Source organism: Rousettus aegyptiacus, unplaced genomic scaffold (genome assembly GCF_014176215.1).
Source record: "Rousettus aegyptiacus isolate mRouAeg1 unplaced genomic scaffold, mRouAeg1.p scaffold_m13_p_4, whole genome shotgun sequence".
Lineage (NCBI taxonomy): Eukaryota > Metazoa > Chordata > Mammalia > Chiroptera > Pteropodidae > Rousettus > Rousettus aegyptiacus.
Genome location: NW_023416307.1, coordinates 156,044,952 through 156,063,993, shown reverse-complemented (window position 1 = coordinate 156,063,993; position 19,042 = coordinate 156,044,952). Strand labels below are relative to the sequence as shown.

At 56.9% G+C, this 19,042-nt stretch overlaps 3 protein-coding genes across 4 annotated transcripts; all 3 read left to right on the top strand.

Moving 5' to 3' along the window:
• Positions 1 to 110: 110 nt before the first annotated feature.
• On the top strand, positions 111 to 7,717 carry ZMYND10 (zinc finger MYND-type containing 10). The gene is made up of 13 exons (XM_016150014.2): positions 111 to 1,191; positions 1,453 to 1,561; positions 2,482 to 2,598; positions 2,719 to 2,772; positions 2,893 to 3,030; positions 3,114 to 3,202; positions 3,293 to 3,393; positions 3,734 to 3,906; positions 4,128 to 4,253; positions 4,329 to 4,450; positions 4,564 to 4,689; positions 4,778 to 4,964; positions 7,612 to 7,717. Exons 1-12 carry the CDS (start codon positions 1,100 to 1,102, stop codon positions 4,851 to 4,853), a joined length of 1,323 nt encoding a protein of 440 aa, XP_016005500.2. The 5' UTR covers positions 111 to 1,099; the 3' UTR covers positions 4,854 to 4,964; positions 7,612 to 7,717.
• RASSF1 (Ras association domain family member 1) lies at positions 5,285 to 14,035 on the top strand. 2 transcript variants are annotated; one of them, XM_016150020.2, is made up of 6 exons: positions 5,285 to 5,717; positions 7,612 to 7,718; positions 11,604 to 11,708; positions 11,901 to 12,198; positions 12,321 to 12,436; positions 13,097 to 14,035. In XM_016150020.2, exons 1-6 carry the CDS (start codon positions 5,468 to 5,470, stop codon positions 13,241 to 13,243), a joined length of 1,023 nt encoding a protein of 340 aa, XP_016005506.1. In that variant the 5' UTR covers positions 5,285 to 5,467; the 3' UTR covers positions 13,244 to 14,035. The 2 variants fall into 2 exon arrangements, with proteins under 2 accessions (XP_016005506.1, XP_016005505.1); XM_016150019.2 differs by lacking the exons at positions 5,285 to 5,717; positions 7,612 to 7,718 and adding an exon at positions 7,742 to 8,469.
• An 834-nt stretch (positions 14,036 to 14,869) lies between these two features.
• Positions 14,870 to 17,853, top strand: TUSC2 (tumor suppressor 2, mitochondrial calcium regulator). The gene is made up of 3 exons (XM_016150012.2): positions 14,870 to 15,171; positions 16,284 to 16,404; positions 16,575 to 17,853. The coding sequence occupies exons 1-3, from the start codon at positions 15,026 to 15,028 to the stop codon at positions 16,638 to 16,640; spliced, it is 333 nt and encodes a 110-aa protein (XP_016005498.1). The 5' UTR covers positions 14,870 to 15,025; the 3' UTR covers positions 16,641 to 17,853.
• Positions 17,854 to 19,042: the final 1,189 nt, after the last annotated feature.

Genomic DNA, 19,042 nt, shown 5'->3' with positions numbered 1-19,042 from the left:
CTTTATTGAGTACCACCTCTGAGCCAGCCACCAGAGAACCAACAGTAGATGAAATAGCCATGGTCCTGGTGCCCTGGAGCGCCATCTGGTGGGGTAGGGCTGGCAATGGACAAATAAATGTGCCCGCTAATTAAAAACTGAGAGAATCAATCTTGGAAGATGCAATGAAGAGAAGTGGGGTGGGAGCCGGGCCTGCTCTGGATTAGAAGAGCAAGAAAGGTCTTGCTGAGGTGACTGACTTAAACTGAGCCCTGACGGAGGAAGAGTGTGCCAGGCAGAGGGAACTGGTACAGAAGCCCCAAAGCAAAAACCAAGGGAGGCCCATGGGGGCAGGGACACCAGAGGCAAAGGGGGCGAGGGGCAGGGAACAAAGTCGCGAGGTAGGAGAAGGAGCAAAAGCCTGATACTGCAGAGCGGCTGGTAAGGTAGTATTCTGAGGGCCACAGGCAGCCACAGTCACCCTCATGCGAGGGAGTAATGTGTCATGTACACTTTTAAAGGACTCCAGCTGCACAGGAGGATCAGGAGTGGAAATGAGTCCAGTAAAAGGGCTCAGTACTGACCTCACGCGAGGTGGTGGCGGCCTGGACTAGGAACCAGAGAAGTTGTGGGCCCGGCGCAGTGTTTGAGGGGTCCTGCCAACAGGTGGAGCTGGGCGCGAGAAATACGGGAAGGAGGAAGCCAAGCCCCAGGCGGGGAACCGGGGTAGAGGAACTGCTGGAAGAGCTGGTGGGGGCGGGGCGACTTGACGTCCGTCCGAGAAAAAACCTTAGGCCACGGGAGTTGGCACTCGGGAGACCTGTAAGCCGCAGCCGGTTGTGAGGGACAAAATCCCGGGAATCCGAATAGAGTTGCTGCCCGCAGCCCTGCAGGCGAGGCCCAGCTGGCGGTGCGAACCCTGAGCGGGCTGCGGGTGGGAGCACTGCGCAGGCGCCGAGCTAGCCGTTTCCATGGCGGCGAGAACACGCTTCTCAACCGCTGCACAACCGACGTGCCGGACGCCGTTGTGCCCCAGTGTGCCGGCACCTCGGCCTCGGCGCCCGCTGCTGCCAGGAGTCAACCGAACCCTGCCTTCCCGCTCTCTGTCCTCGGCCCCGACATGGGGGACCTGGAGCTGCTGCTGCCCGGGGAAGCTGACGTGCTAGTGCGGGAACTGTGCAGCTTCCCGCTGCGCGAGATGGGATCCGGAGGGTGAGGCAGCTGGATCCAGGGTCGGGCGGAGTCATGGGGTCAGAGTCCTTGAGCGGGGGAAGTCCTGATATTGGGAAGAGGAGCGTCCCAGTGTGGAGGGGCCCGCAGGTGCGGAGGTAAAACTCTCTGAGATAGGGGTATGTGGTCTTGAGCCACCTCTGGCCCCTCAGGATCAGGTTAAGCCTCAGTGGGACCCAGCCCCCACCCCACTCCCGCTGCACCCATGTGTACCCAAATGCACACACACACCCTCTGGGGCAGGTGGAACCAGCAGCATGAGAACCTGGAGAAACTGAACATGCAGGCCATCCTCGATGCCACGGCCAGCCAGGGTGAGCCCATCCAGGAGCTGCTGGTAACCCATAGAAAGGTATGCTGGGAGTCACAAGCAGGGTTCCTGCCTTCACGCCAGCACCCCACCCCACCCCACCTCTCTACCCCTCAGGAGCACCCTGGGTGCCTACTCTTGGCTCCAGCTGGTATACCCGTCCTCCCCAAAGGAGGAGGAGTATGTAACACATTTGCTTGAGTACCCCTGTTGGATATGACCCTGGCATGCCAAGCCAGGTGCAGATTGTGGGTTGACTAGGGCGATAGTCATGGATCATAGAACAGCCTGAGCTACAGGGGCAGGCCCAGGTTCTAAAGGCATTCCCGAATAGACTGTCAGGCTGGAGGGGGCACCCCACTGAAGTGGGGGTGGGGCTTTGGTGGAAGGAAGCAGCCTTCCTACCATGACAGAGAGAGAGAGAGAGAGAGAGAGAGAGAGAGAGAGAGAGAGAGGGGGAGAGTTAGAAAGCAGGGACTGGCTTGGACGGAACATGAGCCAGGAAGTGGCACCAACAGATGGCCTGAGATATCACTTGGCATAGGGGTTTCTCACCAAGGAAAAGGTAGAGACCCCTGCCGGGGGGTGCGATAAGAATAGGGCATTGTGAAGGGCCTGGGTAAGGGTGAGGATAAGGCATACAAGAGCCTTGGAAGGCCAGAGGACAGGGATGAGAGGGAGGGCATAAGCAGGAGAGAGAGCTAGCCTGAGGGGGAACAAGGCAGCCTGGAGACAAGGCAAGGGCCAGTCTCAGGAAGCATGGGAGAGGTCCCCACATAGATGCTGAGGACAGCTAGAGATGAAGGTTGGGGTACAGGATCAGGAAGATACTCATGGGCTGTAGGAGAGTCTAGGGGCCGAGGGGAGTTTGAGGAGAGCTGGGCTAAGCTGAGCCAGGGATGGGAGAGTTGCCAGGCCAAGGTAAGCCCACGTCATCCCTGTCCTGTCCCCTCCCCTCAAAGATCCCGACGTTGGTGGAGGAGCTGATCGCGGTGGAGATGTGGAAGCAGAAGGTGTTCCCTGTGCTGTGCAGGCTAGAGGACTTCAAGCCCCAGAACACTTTTCCTATATATATGGTGGTGAGCTGGGTCCCTGGTCCACACCCTGCCCACTCCTTCAGAGGGCCTTGGACTAGATAGCTGGTAGCCCCTACCCCTTCGTCAGCATCCCCGGACCCTGTTCTCTGCTTTATGTGCTAGTTACACCACGAGGCCTCCATCGTCAACCTCCTAGAGACGGTGTTCTTCCACAAGGTGAGGCGTCAGTCCTGCCCACTGGCTACTGCCGCAGGCCGGGCCCTGGTGGCAAAGGGGGCTTACGTCTTGGGGTGGGGTGCATCAGAGACAGAACGTTTCCCTTCTGCCTGCCCCCAGGAGGTGTGCGAGTCAGCAGAGGACACGGTCTTGGACCTGGTGGACTACTGCCACCGCAAACTGACAATATTGGTGGCCCGCAGTGGCCATGGTGGTTCCCCTGAGGAGGAGGAGTCCCAGTACAGCACCCCCATGAAGGTGGGCTGACTTTCCCTGGGGTTGGCAAGGGCTAGACCCAAGCCATGCCCCTCTCCCAGGCCTGAGCACCATGTGCCTCCCAGGAGCTGCAGAAGCAGGCAGAGCTGATGGAATTTGAGATCACACTGAAGGCACTCTCAGTGCTGCGCTACATCACAGACTGCGTGGACAGGTGGGCCGTCCTGCCAGCCTGAGACCTGAAGGGGAGGGCCGGGAGCCTGGCCTGTTGCTTCTGCTCACCTGTCTCCACCCCTGTCCTTAGCCTTTCTCTGAGTGCCCTGAGCCGCATGCTCAGCACCCACAACCTGCCCTGCCTCCTGGTCGAACTGCTGGAGCACAGTCCCTGGAGCCGGCGGGAGGGAGGTAAAGCCCTTCTCTACCTGCGTAAGCCCCAGCTCTCTGCTTCCAGGACATCCTCCAGGATGAGTGAGGGTTGGCAACTTGCACACAGGCAGATAAACTCTGCCCCCTAGCCCACATCGGATGCCACGGTACCTCACCCAGAGTGGGCCAGACCTGGGCTCTGCAGCAAGCAAGGCCCATGTGCCGACTAGAGGACTCACCATGCCCTGGAGCAAGCGCTACCAGAGTCTGGGCAAGTCCTGTGCCCAGGCAATGGTCAGTTCCCCAGCCCCCGTGGCCACTCAAAGAACATTCATCGTCTGCCCCCAGGAGGCAACGGTATGCTGGTTCCTCTCCCCAGGCAAGCTGCAGCAATTTGAGGGTGGCTGTTGGCAGACGGTGGCCCCCTCAGAGCAGCAAAAGCTGAGCAAGTTGGACGGGCAGGTGTGGATCGCCCTATACAACCTGCTGCTGAGCCCTGAGGCCCGGGCCCGCTACTGCCTCACGAGCTTTGCCAAGGGACAGCTCCTCAAGGTGGGGAACTCCTCCCACACCGTCCCCACAGCCCCGGCTCTGCCCCACCTCGCCACTGCTGTTTACCTTTGTCCACCTACCTCTGCCCCAGTCCTGTTTCCAGACCTCAGGCCTCAGGTAACGTGGCAGCTAGTGGGACGCGGGCCCCACAGGCACCCTCAGTGCAGCCCAGTCCCTCTCTGTTCCTTGACCCTCTGATCAGCACCACTTCACTCTTGCAGCTTCGGGCCTTCCTCACAGACACTCTGCTCGACCAGCTGCCCATCCTGGCAGACCTACAGGGCTTCCTGGCCCACCTGGCCCTGACCGAACCCCAGCCCCCTAAGAAGGACCTGGTGTTGGAACAGGTAGGCACTGGGAAGGTATTTGCTCGGGACCACTGTGTCAGCTCCTCCCCGGCACGCTCCACTTCTCTCCCCCAGGTCCCGGAAATCTGGGAACGGCTAGAGCGGGAGAACAGAGGCAAGTGGCAGGCTATCGCCAAGCACCAGTTGCAGCACGTGTTCAGCCCCTCGGAGCAGGACCTGCGGCTGCAGGCGCGAAGGTGAGGTCTGCCAAGCTGGCACCCAGGGTGGAAGGCATGCAGAAGGCATGGATGTGGGCAGGGATGCTCCCCCCGACCAAGCCCAGCCACGCCTTCCTGACCCTTTTTCCCAGGTGGGCTGAGACCTACAAGCTAGACGTGCTAGAGGCAGTGGCTCCAGAGAGGCACCGCTGTGCCCACTGCAGCGCCGAGGCCTCCAAGCGCTGCTCGCGATGCCAGAAGGAGTGGTATTGCTGCAGGTGAGGGCATCCCGGGACCTTCGGTCCTTAAGCATCACTCCCACACCCCCCACAAGCACTTTATCCTCACCCGCCCACTTGCCTGCAGGGAGTGCCAAGTCAAGCACTGGGTGAAGCATGGAAAGACTTGTGTCCTGGCAGCCCAGGGCGACAGAGCAAAGTGAAAGCTGCCATGCCTGAGGGCCGATTACCCAGGCCATACGAGCCAGTCAGAGAGTGCCCCTGAACCTCAGGATCTCAGCCTGGCCTCTGCAAGAGCTGCTGCCTCCCAGATGGTGAGCTTAGACGGGTGGAGCTGCTGCCCCATCTCCCCGCCAAGGCAAAGCGCTCTCGCTTCCTGCCCCACCCTGTGGATGGGCTTAAGGCGCTGGCTGCCTCGGTTGGGGCAGGAGGCAACGGCAAGTGCGAGGGTGACGGCCGGATGTGGGGACCCTCTTCCTCTTGCACAGTAAAGCTGGTCTCCAGAACACGCTTGTCTCCGCCTGACCCTTTGCATTCGTCGTTAGGAGGAGGGGAGTTGCTCGCGGGATAAAGGAAGGGAAGGAAAGGAGGGCGGGGACTCTGCAAGAGTCCCCCGCCGCCGCCCCCACTGCCCCACTCCGCCTGCGGGCTGGCACAGCCTGGGCGCCCAGGTTTCCGTTGCGCCGCTCTCCTAGGCTCTCTCCCGCCGCTCTGCCTGGATCTCCAGGGCGGCGCCGCATCGGGCCCGCCCCGCGGTCCCTCCCGCCCCGCTCTGGCTCGCGCTCAGAGCCGACCGGAGCCTGGGTCCGACCGGGCCATGTCCGCTGAGCCTGAGCTCATTGAGCTGCGCGAACTGGCACCTGTGCGGCGCGCCGGCCCGGGTCGCACCCGACTGGAGCGTGCTAACGCTCTGCGCATCGCGCCGGGCACAGCACGCCACCCGGCAAGGCAGCCGGCCCCGGGCCGCGGCCACCGCTTCCAGCCTGCGGGGCCCACGACGCACACGTGGTGCGACCTCTGCGGCGACTTCATCTGGGGCGTCGTGCGCAAGGGTCTGCAGTGCGCACGTGAGTAGCGGCCCCACGCGCTGGCGAGAGCGAAACGGGTGGTCAAGGGGCAGCGCTGTAGCTGCAGGTCAAGTTGCGATGAAAGGGGCCGGCGGGGAAGGCCCCTGAGGACCCAGTCCTTTACCTTTGCCCCGTCGTGGGAGGGATTGCGGGCACATGTCTGGGACACAACTGGGCAGAGGCAGTTAGTTGCCTGTGAATAACATGGTGCTGATTCCAGTTTCTTATGTTTAAAGTGCCTTGGCTCTTCCTGAGAAAGCCTTTGTGCCTACCAGTCTCTGAGTCCGTGTTCCCAGGCCTGCCCCTAACCAAAGATTCACTCACCATGTCCCCTTCCAGAATCCCTGGGATGGGAATTTACCCACTAATGGGAGGGGGCTTGGAAAAAGTTAGAACCTTGGGTGGGCCCCCTACAGGCAGAAATTTTGTGGAGTCTTTATGTAGCAAATATCACAGACCCAGTCAACCAGGTGCTAAAACATGAAAACACAGCTGCCCACATGCCAGCGGTCCTTCTGCCTTCCTGGGAATCACGCGCAAGCAAGCAGCGGTTGCTCTCCCACTGGCTGTAGATCAGCTAAAATCACTCGGGATGCTTTTACAGCCCTCCAAACCCCTATGCCTGGTCCCTACCTCAGACCTGTTGAATTAGTCACTAGGAGTGTATCGGCGATTTTTAAAAACATTCTCCTAATGTGCAGCCTGGGTTGAGAATCACTGCTCTGGCCCATTTAAGAACTTGGGGCAGGTGTCCCAGGCCTGTCTGTATGTGTATGGAGACCCTCTCATCCAGTATAAGAGTCTCCTGAATCCAGCTGGGAGGAGACTCTGGAGATGTGGCAGAATACAAAGTATGAACAACGGCTAGGACATCGCAGTGTTCCCCAGAAATAAAGTGGCTAAAGAGATGAAAAACAGGATAATTTGGGTGTGTGTCAGAGGCAGAAACAAGGAAGGTATAAAGCATGCGTTTTTTGTTTTTGTGGGGGGTTTTTTGGCCTCAAACAACTGGGAGAATAGTGGTAATTTTTGCTGAGATGAAGAACTCTGGTGAGGACTGGGCAAGATGGGAAAAAAGTGAGTTAAATTTTGGCCATGTCGGGTTGAAATGTCTGTTAGACATCGAGAAGATACATACAGGATTTGATCTGAAGGGGGAGGTCAGTGATGGAAGCCTTAGATCCAGGGTAGGTGAGTGTACACGGAGAAGGCAGTGAATAAGACTGAGCCTCTGTGACACTCCGCCATTAGATTTGGAGGTGAAGACCGAATCAAAGCTGAGCAGGAGCTGCCAGGAGGTAGGAGGGAAAACCGGGGTCGTGGGGGCCCGTGGGAACCAAGGGGAGCAGCATAAAACGTTGCTGAGGCGATGAGAATGGAGAAGGGCCACCGGATTTGGCATTGCGCAGGTTGCTGAGGACCTAGACCAGGGCAGTTTCCTGGAGGGAGAGGCAAGCCCGATCGAAGTGGGTAGAAGAGAGTGAAAGCAAGAAATTGAGTGCATGTAGACCAGTGTTGATAAGTTTTGGTATAAGGGGAGTTGAGACAGATAACTAAAGGGGGACATTGATTAAAATGTTTTTTTTTCCCCTTCGAGGGTGGAGGGAGGAGGCAGACAATGCGGAAGGGGGAAGTTCTGCACTAGGCGCTATAGCTCCAACTGCTGAGCAGGCCAGCATCTTTAGCAGCCTCAGGCCTTCCCTCCAGTTTCCAGACGCGGGGAACTAACACTAGAATTTGCGTAGCAGTGGGTGGTAAGGGGACCCAAAATAAGGCCGATCATGCAGAGCCCGGCGGGCAACGTCCTTCACCCCGGGGCGTCTCTTCCGTCTCTGGGACGTTTCCCCGAGCTGGAGCTGGGGCTCCTCCGCCTCATAGCCAGGCCTCTCTGCAGATTGCAAATTCACGTGCCACTACCGTTGCCGCGCACTCGTCTGCCTGGACTGCTGCGGGCCCCGGGACCTGGACTGGGAACCGGCACTGGAGCGGGACACAAACGTGGTGAGCGCGGGGCCGGGATTTGGGGGGTAAGAGTGAGCCAGAGATGCGCACACGAGCGCGCCACCTCGCAGGCAATGCCTAGGTCCGCTCGGCGTTAAGCACAATGAGCGTTCCGACAGCGTATTTCCCCGGGGCAGAGTGACTAACTCTGCGCGCGGGCTCGAACGGGTGCCGGGGGTGATGCTTCCGTGCGCACTACCCTATTCGTCCTGGTTCGGCGCCCACACCACGTCCACACGGTCCAGCATCCTCTTCCGGTCCTGCGGCCACGCTGGTGCACATGCGCACACGCTCCTACTTGTTCCCCAAGGGAGACGGGGCCTGCGGTCTGAGCTGAGCTGAGCTGAGCTGCCTGGGCGATGAGATCATTCCCAAAGGCGAGGCGCGTGTGGCTCCGCCCCTCGAGGTTCCTCCCCCAATGAGACCAGAGCTAGAGCATGCTGGCTACATTTCAGTGCTAACGGTTGCAGCGCTGACACGGGTTTTGGCGCACGCGCACACTGGCAAGTGCGCACGCGCACGCGCGTCCGGGGCGGTGGTTGGAGACTACCGGCGCACCGAGCTTCGGCGGCTGGCTGGCGGGCGAGCGCGCGCGGCGATGGGTGAGGCAGACGCGGGGACGCCCTCTTTCGAGATGACCTGGAGCAGCACGACAAGCAGTGGCTACTGCAGCCAGGAGGACTCGGACTCGGAGCTCGAGCAGTACTTTACGGCGCGTACTTCGCTAGTGCGCCGGCCGCGCAGGGACCAGGTGGGGACCGGGAGTTGGGGGCGGCGGATCGGGGGCGGTTGCTGGGACCCTACCCCTCCCCGGTAAGTTCCTGTGTGGAGAGTTTGTGGGCAGCCCCACGCTCCGTCAGCACGGATCCCGGGCCAGCCCGTGGAACCATGTGTCGGGCTGTCTCCAAGCGCGTCAGCACTGGGTGCTGAGGCGTTGCTCTCTCCGTCACGCACCGGTTGAACCAGGGGAAGCGGCTCGTGGCTTGAGGTAGACCAGGGACAGGCATTATGCACCTATGACTAAAGCTGACTGCGCAGTCCGGACTAGCACCTCGTTTCCGCGTTTGGGCGCTCCCACCCGCTCTGGGAGACCAGGAGGAGGAAGTGGAGGGGGAGGAGTCCTCGCCGGGAATTGAGAAGTTTTTTAGGAGGGAAGCTAAGGAAGGTCCACACCCCTCCTTACGCACTCCTGAATGGTGCTAGCCGAGTCCCCTCTTCTTGCCGGTCCTGGCTTGTCACCAGCTGCTGGAATGTGGAGAATTCTGATCCTTATTCTGGAGCGGACCTGGAGTGCTCACTTCAGCAGCACATACACTAAAATTGGAGTGGATCTGGAGAAAGGAGATTTGGGAATGGATGGGAAGGAGGCCTTATTTTGGACTGTAAACATCCAGAAGCTCTTTATCCACAAGAGATTGGGGAGGTTCGATTGCAAAATGCCTGCGGAGGGGGTCAAGAGAGACAGGAGTTACTAACCCAGGACTATACGGAGCAGCTGTGTCTCTTGGAGTCTCCTAGATATCCCCATTAGCAGAGACGTCTGTGCTGTGTGCCATGAGTGTGACCACCAGGCTCAGATAAATGACTTCTGGAGCTGGTACACTTCAGGGCATTAGGAAGGAGAGCCCGGGACTACGAAGCATAGTATATCCGGCAGCAATGGGACAGAATTCTTTACATGAACCAAGAAGAGGGAGTTTTAAATGAAAAGCTTATACCTCAAAGCCCAGCCCAGAGCTTGGGTGCAAGGTTTGGGTTTGGACCCCTAGCCTGTCTCTATGCCTCTCGGGCCTGAGCCATTTTCCATTATTGAAAGGTGAGAAAACAACAAGACACTAATCGATTGAAAAGGAGGCCGTAGAGTCCAAAGTTGTAAATAAAATAAAAAACCATCAGCCACTATGGGCAGCAGCAGAGTGGAGAGTGCGTTACTACCGTGCAGGCGACAGGAAAGTCCACGGCCCTGCTGTGCATCCCTCTGAGATGGTTATTGGAATCCTCCACTTCAGCTTTGGAAATGGAAAAAGAAACCCTTCCTCCTCTAGAGTCCTGGCAGGACAGTGCAGGCCTCCCGTCTAGGTCTCTTGTTTTATGAATAAAAATGCCGAGGGAGGTTCACCCGGCGAAGGAATGGGGCTGGAACCGAGGCCACTGCATCGCAGTCTCGGGCCCCTGGATTACCTGGGAAGGGAAGAAGCAAGTTTTCTCATTCCTAGGCTGGAGCTCAGAGCCATCACATAGAAGGGGAATAAGTTGGTGCCGTGCCTGTGCCCACCCTGTTCTGTAAACAGAATTCTCGGTCTCCCTCTGGCCCTAGAATCTGTTCAGCTTTCCTTTTGCCCCTAGCATCATCCCTCCCATCCTGGCACTTTTCATTGGGACGCGCCTTCCTGTTCCAAGCTCTCTCCTTGGTCCTGAAGAAACATATCCACCCTTTATTCTCAGGCTCCACCCCCCATTTTCCTCCCTAGAACCCACATTTTCCAGAGCCCACACCCTCTGTTCTTACTAGCCTTATGGGGTTTCCCACTCTCCCCACCAAAGTTTCTGCTAGAGTATTCACTTCTCAATGCTCCTCTCCAGCCAGGAGGCCTTTGGAAATTTGGCCAAGCAAATAGGCTTCAGTTTCCACCCCTCCCCCAATACCTTTTTCCTGTGGTGCCCCAGCCTTAGTCCTCAGCTCCATGTACTTGCTGGCTGCTGAACAGCAGTGTGTTCTAGGTGAAGAACATACTGCTAAAAGGCTGTGGACTTCACCCTACGTCCTATCTATCTTCCCTATTTGTCCCCATCAGCTGAGGGAGCTCCAGAGCAACAGTCGGAGAGAAGCTTGGCTGTCCTAGGCTCAGAGCTGGGCGCAAGGTTATAATACAGGAAACCTGATGGGAACTCCCTTTGGACTTGGGACAAGGCATCGGTTCTCACACTGATCTCAGCTGTGTCTGTGACACTCTCATTCCAACTAGGGCCTATCTGACGTCAACAGGAAGTAAGGCTGATGCAGTGAGACCAAAAGAGTTTGCTGAAAGTTAATTGAGAGCCCTGGCTGCCCTGGTGCATACTCCACCCTTCCGACAAGAACCCAGTTCCAGGGGCAGGGGAGGGGCTGAGTGGTGGAGCTAAAATCTTTGCTATGAACATCCAGACAATGAGGAGGAGGTGCAGAAGCCTACCTGCTTGGCACTTGTAGGACAGGCTCGCCAGGAGACTGCCTGTGCACCTCTGACAGATTGGAACCTGGCCCAAAGTTACCTTTTGTGCAGCTTGGGTCAGGATCAAATGGCATGCCACAGTGGTTTATTACTATGTCTGAGACATGCAGGGCTGGCCCCAAGCCCTCCACCAGGGGGTGTTGTAGAGGTTGCCCTTCCTCTCCTGCGTATAGCTGGGCTCCTGGCATGCACCAATCCTCACACCTCTCACCCTGCATTAGGTCCTTGGCCCTTTACCAGGGCAGAGTGGCAGAGTGGGCTGCCTTCTCCAGCACACACCCTGACCTCACCCTGACATTAGGCTGTGCAGTTGAGAGGTAGTTTTACTGTAAACAAGAGTCTTTCTTCAGTGTCCCCTATCATTTTCTGGACTCTGACCTCGTGCCTTTAGTTGCCTAGGTTTTAAAGTACCTGTAGGGCCTCACCTAGAGGAGGCTACAGTTGGGGCAGAGAGAAGCCAAATGATTCTGCCTTTGCTGTCTCCATCCATAGTGTGCAGAACCAGGAGCAGTGATGGGTTCTTCTCATCAGGTCTTGCGCTTTGTCGTCAGTTTCCCCAGAGCTGCCCCAGAGATCATTTTTCAGAGCGGCCCACCTGGGCTCACCTTTCTGTCATGCATTGAAGGGGGATAAGTTTCTAAGGGCCCTGTGTCCATGCTGACTCTTCTTTCAGGACGAACCTGTGGAGTGGGACACACCTGACCTTTCTCAGGCTGAGATTGAGCAGAAGGTCAAGGAGTACAATGGCCAAATCAACAGCAACCTCTTCATGAGCCTGGTGAGTTGACTGCATGAGAAGGGGATGTGGGGCAAGGTGAGAATCCAGCTGTGTGCCTGATGCCCAAAGGGTCGCAGCTGAGGTATTCTTGGGTGGACCCAAGCAGCGATTTATTTGAGTCCTAGTGGACTGCTGGTGCCCAGTTCTGTTCCATCTCACGTGGAATCTAGTCATGGTTCGGTTTCTCTTCAGAACAAAGACGGCTCCTACACAGGCTTCATTAAGGTTCAGCTGAAGTTGGTGCGCCCTGTCTCGGTGCCCTCCAGCAAGAAGCCACCCACGTTGCAGGATGCCCGACGGAGCCCAGCGCGGGGTCCAGCTGTGAGGCGCCGCACCTCCTTCTACCTGCCCAAGGATGCTGTCAAGCACCTTCATGTGTTGTCACGCACACGGGCAAGAGAGGTCATCGAGGCCCTGCTGCGCAAGTTCTTGGTGGTGGATGACCCCCGCAAGTTTGCACTTTTTGAGCGGGCTGAGCGCCATGGCCAAGGTGGGCTTCCTACCCAACCTCACCATGTGTGAGGGTACATATGCATGCAGCTGTGTATGCAAGGGTGAGGGGGCTGGGCCTGACCCTAACCAAACACTCCTTTCTCCCTGCCTGGCCTTCAGTGTACCTCCGGAAGCTGTCGGATGATGAGCAGCCCCTGCGGCTACGGCTCCTTGCAGGACCCAGTGAGAAAGCCCTAAGCTTTGTCCTGAAAGAGAATGACTCTGGGGAGGTGAATGTGAGTATACAGCTCTCCTTCGTTTCTTGGTTGTTACTAGGCAGGGCTGGTGAGTTGCAGCTACAGTAAGGCTTGGAGGAAGAATAGGGCTGGAGGACAAGCCCTGCAAAGCCTCTCCAGGAGTGTACGAACTTTGTGGCTAAAGTGAAGGCTTCCTGGCCACTCATGTCAAGGTCTTGGGCTTGTCCCAAAAAGCCAGGAAGAACTGTGTTGGCGCTCTGCTTTTTCCCATTGTGGAAAGTTCTCGGGAGATACAGGAGTCCATCTGATGGTATGGTAATGCAGGCCAGATCAAAGCCACACGGATGAACTCAGATTATCATGGAGGCTCCCAGTCAGACATTAGGACTCTTTACCTGGAAGCTGTCTGGCTTTCAGGTATTGGATCTATGGAGTGAGGTTAGACTCAGCGTGTGGGAATGATCTGTCCACAAGTAACTGGAAACGGGTGGTTTGGTGCCTGTCCATGAGGTGACTGCCCTACTTCATAGGACCCATCTTCTATATGGACTGAGTGGGAATCCTAAGACAGACCATTCCGGCAAGAACCTGACATTAGAAAGCCCAGGCCTAGCTATGTGATCATGATGCTCTGGTCTTCTCTGGGGAGGGCCTGCTGGCCATGCCTATTACAGCTTGTGTCACCCCTCCCTGCTGCAGTGGGATGCCTTCAGCATGCCTGAACTACACAACTTCCTGCGCATCCTGCAGCGGGAGGAAGAGGAACACCTCCGGCAGATCCTGCAGAAGTACTCCTATTGCCGCCAGAAGATTCAGGAGGCCCTGCACGCCTGCCCCCTGGGGTGACCTCTTATACCCCTAGGTGGAAGGAAGAGAGTAGGCAGCGCCAAGGGCGTGCTGTGTGAGTGTGACAGGGCCCGTGTGGCCTGAGGAATGAGTGTGCATGGAGGCCCTCTCTTGGTGGGGAAATGAGCCCAAAGAACAGTGAAGGAGCATGATCGGTGGGTGTAGCAGAGCATGGTTCTGCACCCTTCTGCCCCTCATGTACTGGGTTGGTGGGCCAGGGTTGTCTGGGAAGCTGCTCCAGGCTTGCAGCAGGGTTAGAGCAGACAGAAGTCTCCTTAATTTGTATCTCAGATGCGAGAATCTTGGAGACCCTACAAACAGTATAGGGTCATGTTAGCAAGGATGAAGATCCTCATCTATGGGGAAAGGTTGTATGTTTTGGGTCTTGGATGCGGTCACAGGATAGCCCTGTCAGAGACAAGGGTTGGTATTTAAGGTAAGGCAGGCATCGTGGAAGAGTCTAGATTTTCCTTTACAGTACCCTCTGGCTCCACACACACCCTGGGGTCAGGGAGTGCTGGCTCACAGTGCAGCAACAGTGCCTCAGTGCCTCCTCCAAGGAGATTGTCCCTGGGCCGGGGTCTATGAGTGTGAGCACTGGCCCAGGTCTGTGCCTTGTTTGCCAATCAAAGCCAGGGTCTTTACTTCAGGTATTTTTGATAACGTGAGTGAATGTATGTAACATTTTGTGGCCTCAGCTGAATGCCTCCTATGGGAAAAGGGGTGGGGGTGACATCATCAGGACCTGGGGCCTGAAAAGATTTGGCTGAATAAAAATTTAAGAATCTCCTACTTTTGGACTCTTTATTATGGGCCCTCAGCTTATTGCCCATCGTATCGGTCGCTGCCAACGGTGATGGACAGGCTCGCAGCACCTTTTCAGGGTCACCATGGAACCAATTTATGAAGGATGTTGGGTACTGATATGTACTCAGTCATCAATCAGAACCCTAGGGCTCAGGTCTTGGTGTGAGCAAGGATATCAGCTGCAGTTAATGCTTAGGGAAACCACACACCTCGCAAGCTGTGGGAGGCGCTTCACGAAATACTTGAGCTATTTCTGTGAACCAGACACTGCTCACGGCACCGAAGGTACAGCTATTAATTCTTGCCATCATGAAGCATATCTTCTTGTGGTTTTGGTAACACTGAATTGGAATTTCTTCAGACTTGAATGTAGTTATGACATTTGGCCAATTCCTAAATTTTCCTTAGGTTCGGATTCTCCACATCCAACAGTGGTGATCTCAAAAATGGTGTGGGAATAGAATGAGGCCAGATGTGCACTGCGTGGCCTGGCCTGGGATCAGGCCCCAAAATGCTGTTTTTGGGGAACCCTGGTGGTTGGGCAGGCCCGCTGGAACTGACCTTCGGAATATGGAGACGTTGGAGCCGTCACACACACCAAAGAAGCCAGCAGGACTAGCCACTGTTTTCCTGGGTGGGAGCTGCCACAGCTGGAGAGAGCGTGGCCTGCCGGGACTTGACATCTCGCAGTGCATGCTGGGATGCCTAGCGTCTGAGGGCGGCTATTGGTTCCGCTCTGCAGACCGACGAGAGAAGCAACCAATCGAAAGGGGCAGCGTGCGAAACGTACGGAAGCGGAAATGAGGTTTCCGTGGAGACAGCGGAGCCTGCGGAAGGCGGCGGCGGCGGCAGCGGCAGCGGCAGCGGCGGCACCTGCGGCACCAGCGAAGGGAAGCCGAAGCAGGGCATGGCGACGCCGACGGCCCTGTGAGAGCAAAGCGGCCGCGGGGTCCGCCATGAGCCGGCGGCCCTGACATGGGCGCCAGCGGCTCCAAAGCTCGGGGCCTGTGGCCCTTCGCCTCGGCGGCGGGGGGCGGCGGTCCAGAGGCGGCGGTCGCAGAGCAAGCTTTGGTGCGTCCGCGAGGCCGAGTCGTCCCCCCCTTCGTATTCACGCGCCGCGGGTAAGGGCGTGGGTTCCGCCCGGGGGAAGAGACTAGCGGCTAGGCTCCCCGCGTCGTCGGTAGCTTCCGCCGCCGTATCCCTTGCACCCGAGTTAGGACCACTCCCATACTTCAGGCTCGTATTAGAGTAAGGGATGTGGAAAGCCGGGCAGTCGGTTCCTGGTGTCCTGGCTACTCTTAAGGTCTCCCTGGGAGAAGAATGGGCCTGTAACTTGTCCCTGGGCAGGCAGCTTTATGCAGGGTAAAGCTAAGAGGGCCTCTCCGCGATTTCAGGACCCCTTCCTTTCATCCCTTCCAACCCAGCCTGCAAGCTGAAGCCTTCTAGCCTTCCTCTCCCTCAGTTCTTTGGAGAGAATGACCCCTTTTTTTTTTTGGCTGTTTCTGTTCCCTACAATGGCGAGGGAAGGGGCTGCGAAAGCAGGAATGGGCCCCAGTGTTGGGGATGGGACCTAGGGGAAAAGGCCCTCACCCAGATGTGTTGTTCTCCAGATCTGGAGCTCGGACCTCCCCCCTATCCCCCAGAGGTCCAGACAAGAGCACTAGATTGGTCTGGCCCTGGTGTTCGCCTGGGGACTGGTACTCAAGTGATGCCAGAGTTTTGGCTGTAGATCCTAGGAAAGTCCCAACAGTGGCAGCTTGGCTGCACTAGCTACCTGCGGGGCATGAGGAGGATGCAGCCTTTTCCCCTTTAGGCTTCCTCCTAGATCAGACTACTTTGGCCTTGGGCCAGCAGTGGCTTCTGGAATGAGATCAACATGCTCATGCCACCATCCTGCTCACTAGAAATCGTGGGTGAAGGCAGGGGCCTGATGTTGGAATGGCTATTGCTGAACAAACCAGTGATGAGTACTGGTCTTGGCTGCCTGCACAATGTACTCTGGTACGGCCTCTCTTTCTGGTGTCTGACAGAGAGTAGCACTGGCCACCACCCCACTTCTCACTTCTAGTAGAATCCAGACCCTAAACTGGAGATTCTACAGACACATTATCTTCTTTTTCTCCCACCAAGGTTGTTTCTCCCCATTTGAGGGTGGGTACACTTCCTGGTCTGTGGCATTTGCCATGACCAGATGTGAGACTCCAGCCCAGCCTGTTCCCCTCTTTCTACACAGCTCCATGTTCTATGATGAGGATGGGGACCTGGCTCATGAATTCTATGAGGAGACAATCGTCACCAAGAACGGGCAGAAGCGGGCCAAGCTGAGGCGGGTACATAAGAACCTGATCCCTCAGGTGAGAGGCTGGGCACCGGTCATAGAGCCTATGTTGAGTGTGTGGAGGTAGACCCAGATGGGGTCTCCTGTCATGGTGGGAGCTCCTGGGGGAGGAACTGGGAGGAACAGGAAGCCTTCCTGGAATATGGGCACTGAGATGGCCCTCACTAGCCTCTGTTTCCATGGCAGGGCATCGTGAAGCTGGATCCCCCCCGCATCCATGTGGATTTCCCCGTGATCCTCTATGAGGTGTGAGCCTAGGGGGTGGCAGGCATAAGCACCCCCTGCCTCAGGAAGAAACCCCCAGGTTCAAGGTGTGGCTTCCTTTGAGGAATCTAGGCTGAAGCCACATCCTGAATAAACTCCTTTGGCCTGGAACCTTCCTTCAGCTGTGAGCGGGGCAGTCCTGCATTGTCGGTTGGGTGCTGGTTTGTATGCAGACAAGAGGTGGCTGGCTGGTGGCTGGTGAGGGCTCATAGTGGTCTTACCAGCCCACCTTCCCCAGCAGTCCAACGAGGAGCTTGGCAGGGCATACAATGATTGGAAATGCCTGGTTCCTGTGCCCCTGCCTGATCTGCTTTCTTCCAAGCTTGCCTAGGGCCCAGCCCTGTTAGGGGCTACAGCACTTTACAAGTAAGGTCTGCCTTCTTCCAGCCACAGGGCTGTGGGAGCTGTACACAAGTAGGAACTTCCTTTCCCTCACTTCCTTCACCCTTTTGTTGGAGCATTTCAGCCGTTTGCTACCTCGATTCCTCCTCTGTTAGACAGAGGCTGGGGGCAACGCAAGCCTGATTCTTCCTGCCTACCTGCCATGTTCCCACCCCCAGATGGATGGACAGTTTGTTGGGTATTAATAAGAGTAGGGACTGGTGTGGGAGGTTTCTCTCCACGCAGGACTGGGCTGATCCCTCCCCTCCACAACTAGTTGTTGTCCCTTGTCGTCCTTCCTCCCCATCCCACCCCCCGGTTGAGAGTAGAGGATGGGATGAGGAAGGGCTATGGATACCTGTGCCTATGGGGAGTTGCCCCTAAGTCACTTACTCCATCTAGTCCCCCTTGTCTTTGCACCAGCCCCCCCCCCATTGGGAGGAGACCATCTGCCACCCCGTGGTGAGGGACAACACCCTAGGACTGGTGCCAGTAACTCTGAGGAGCCCCACCACCCCTTCCCCTACAGTGTGCCCCCCTCTTCAGGATCAGTCAAGGGAATGTACCAGAGCCAGAAATGAGAGAACAACCATAAAAGGAATACTTAAAATGTGAAAGTTTGTAAATAGTCTAGTCCATGACGTTGTTGGGGCAGAGTCTGATTTCTACATAGATATGACTTTTTTTTTAATTCTTTACTGTGCAACCTCTGTGCTTCAAGAGTGTGGAAAATGGTATGGGAAGGGTGGCCCCCAATCTAGGAAGGCTGTCGTATTATTTGTTCAGTTTCAATAAAATTATTTGTAGACCCTGCATACAAGAGTGGCATCCTCTGGGGCTATAACACCCAGTGGGGCTGCCTCCCCATCTGGGCTCAATAGATAGGCCTGGGCCCAGGACTCTGGTGGCCTCCTATCACCAACACCCAGGGAAAGCCTGAGCCCAGCCTGTGGCCACCCCAGCCATGACCAGCAGGTGGCAGTGTATTCACATAGATCTCACCACAGGGCCACTCGGGATGGAGGGCCATTCATCTATTGTGTTTGGTAGGTGGGGATCCGTAAGACTGGAAAGTCTTGGCCTGCTCACTAGCAGTTGGCCCCACCTTCCTAACTTGAGGTGAGAGTGTGATCTCAGATAGGTCAGGAACATCTGTCCTGCCCCCAGCAATGCCAGTTGCCCCACATGAGGTCATAGCTTGAGCCCTATGGACCTCCAAGGCCCAGCCTTAGGTGGACAGCAACCAGATGGGTGCCACCATGCCCTTGATATACTGCCAGGCTCTGCAGCCCAAACCCACCAGCCTTCTCCCAGGGCTTCCTGCGGACACTACCAGGGGACTGGGCTTGGGTCTTCTGCTCCAGCAGGAAAAGCTCAACAGCCCCGTACTTTCTCTGTTCCCTCCCACCTGTCTTCTCACTTGCATCCGGCCCCCCTGTGGACATTTGGCCTATATGTCTCAGGGCCTGCTATAAGGTTGGTTCAGGTCCAGCCTATGGCCATTAGGCCAACTCCCAGTTAGGGAGGAGGGAGTTCGAGGCCACAGGCTTCTGGCTCTGGGGAGTTGGCCTGCCAGTCTTTAGGAAGCTTAAACTGACAGGTCCAGAGCAGGATCACACTGTGCAGCCTGGATTTACAGTTCTTTGGGAACCTGCCCATTTTCCCAGTAAGATGCTAGACATAAGGCCCCATCATCCTCCACTGTCCCGCCTACTGACTGCCCCAGGGTCAGGGTTCTGCCACACCAGATGGTATCCCGTCTCTCACCGCTGTCCCAGTGCAGGGGAACTCCTTGTGCTGGGCCTGCCCCAGCTGACCCCAAAGCTGGAAACAATGGGGGTCAGAGCACTGCTTTCCCACTCCCTCCCACTGGGCTGTGCTCACTTCCTTCCTGCCGTCTGCCTGAGGAAGTGCCTTGCCCTGGGACAGTCTGGTCTGGCCTTTGTTTCCCCAGGGGCCACCACCCTTGGAGCTTCTAAAACCAGTGTCTCTTGTGGGACCAGCGTGGT

Coding starts and splice junctions, on each gene's coding strand:
- ZMYND10 (XM_016150014.2), top strand. CDS start 1,100: ATGGGGGACCTGGAGCTGCTGCTGCCCGGGGAAGCTGACGTGCTAGTG. Junction 2,773..2,892: donor AGACGGTGTTCTTCCACAAG/GTGAGGCGTCAG, acceptor GCCTGCCCCCAG/GAGGTGTGCGAGTCAGCAGA. Junction 3,907..4,127: donor CCAAGGGACAGCTCCTCAAG/GTGGGGAACTCC, acceptor TCACTCTTGCAG/CTTCGGGCCTTCCTCACAGA.
- RASSF1 (XM_016150020.2), top strand. CDS start 5,468: ATGTCCGCTGAGCCTGAGCTCATTGAGCTGCGCGAACTGGCACCTGTG. Junction 11,709..11,900: donor GCAACCTCTTCATGAGCCTG/GTGAGTTGACTG, acceptor GTTTCTCTTCAG/AACAAAGACGGCTCCTACAC. Junction 12,199..12,320: donor GGCTGAGCGCCATGGCCAAG/GTGGGCTTCCTA, acceptor CCTGGCCTTCAG/TGTACCTCCGGAAGCTGTCG.
- TUSC2 (XM_016150012.2), top strand. CDS start 15,026: ATGGGCGCCAGCGGCTCCAAAGCTCGGGGCCTGTGGCCCTTCGCCTCG. Junction 15,172..16,283: donor TTCGTATTCACGCGCCGCGG/GTAAGGGCGTGG, acceptor CTTTCTACACAG/CTCCATGTTCTATGATGAGG. Junction 16,405..16,574: donor ATAAGAACCTGATCCCTCAG/GTGAGAGGCTGG, acceptor TTTCCATGGCAG/GGCATCGTGAAGCTGGATCC.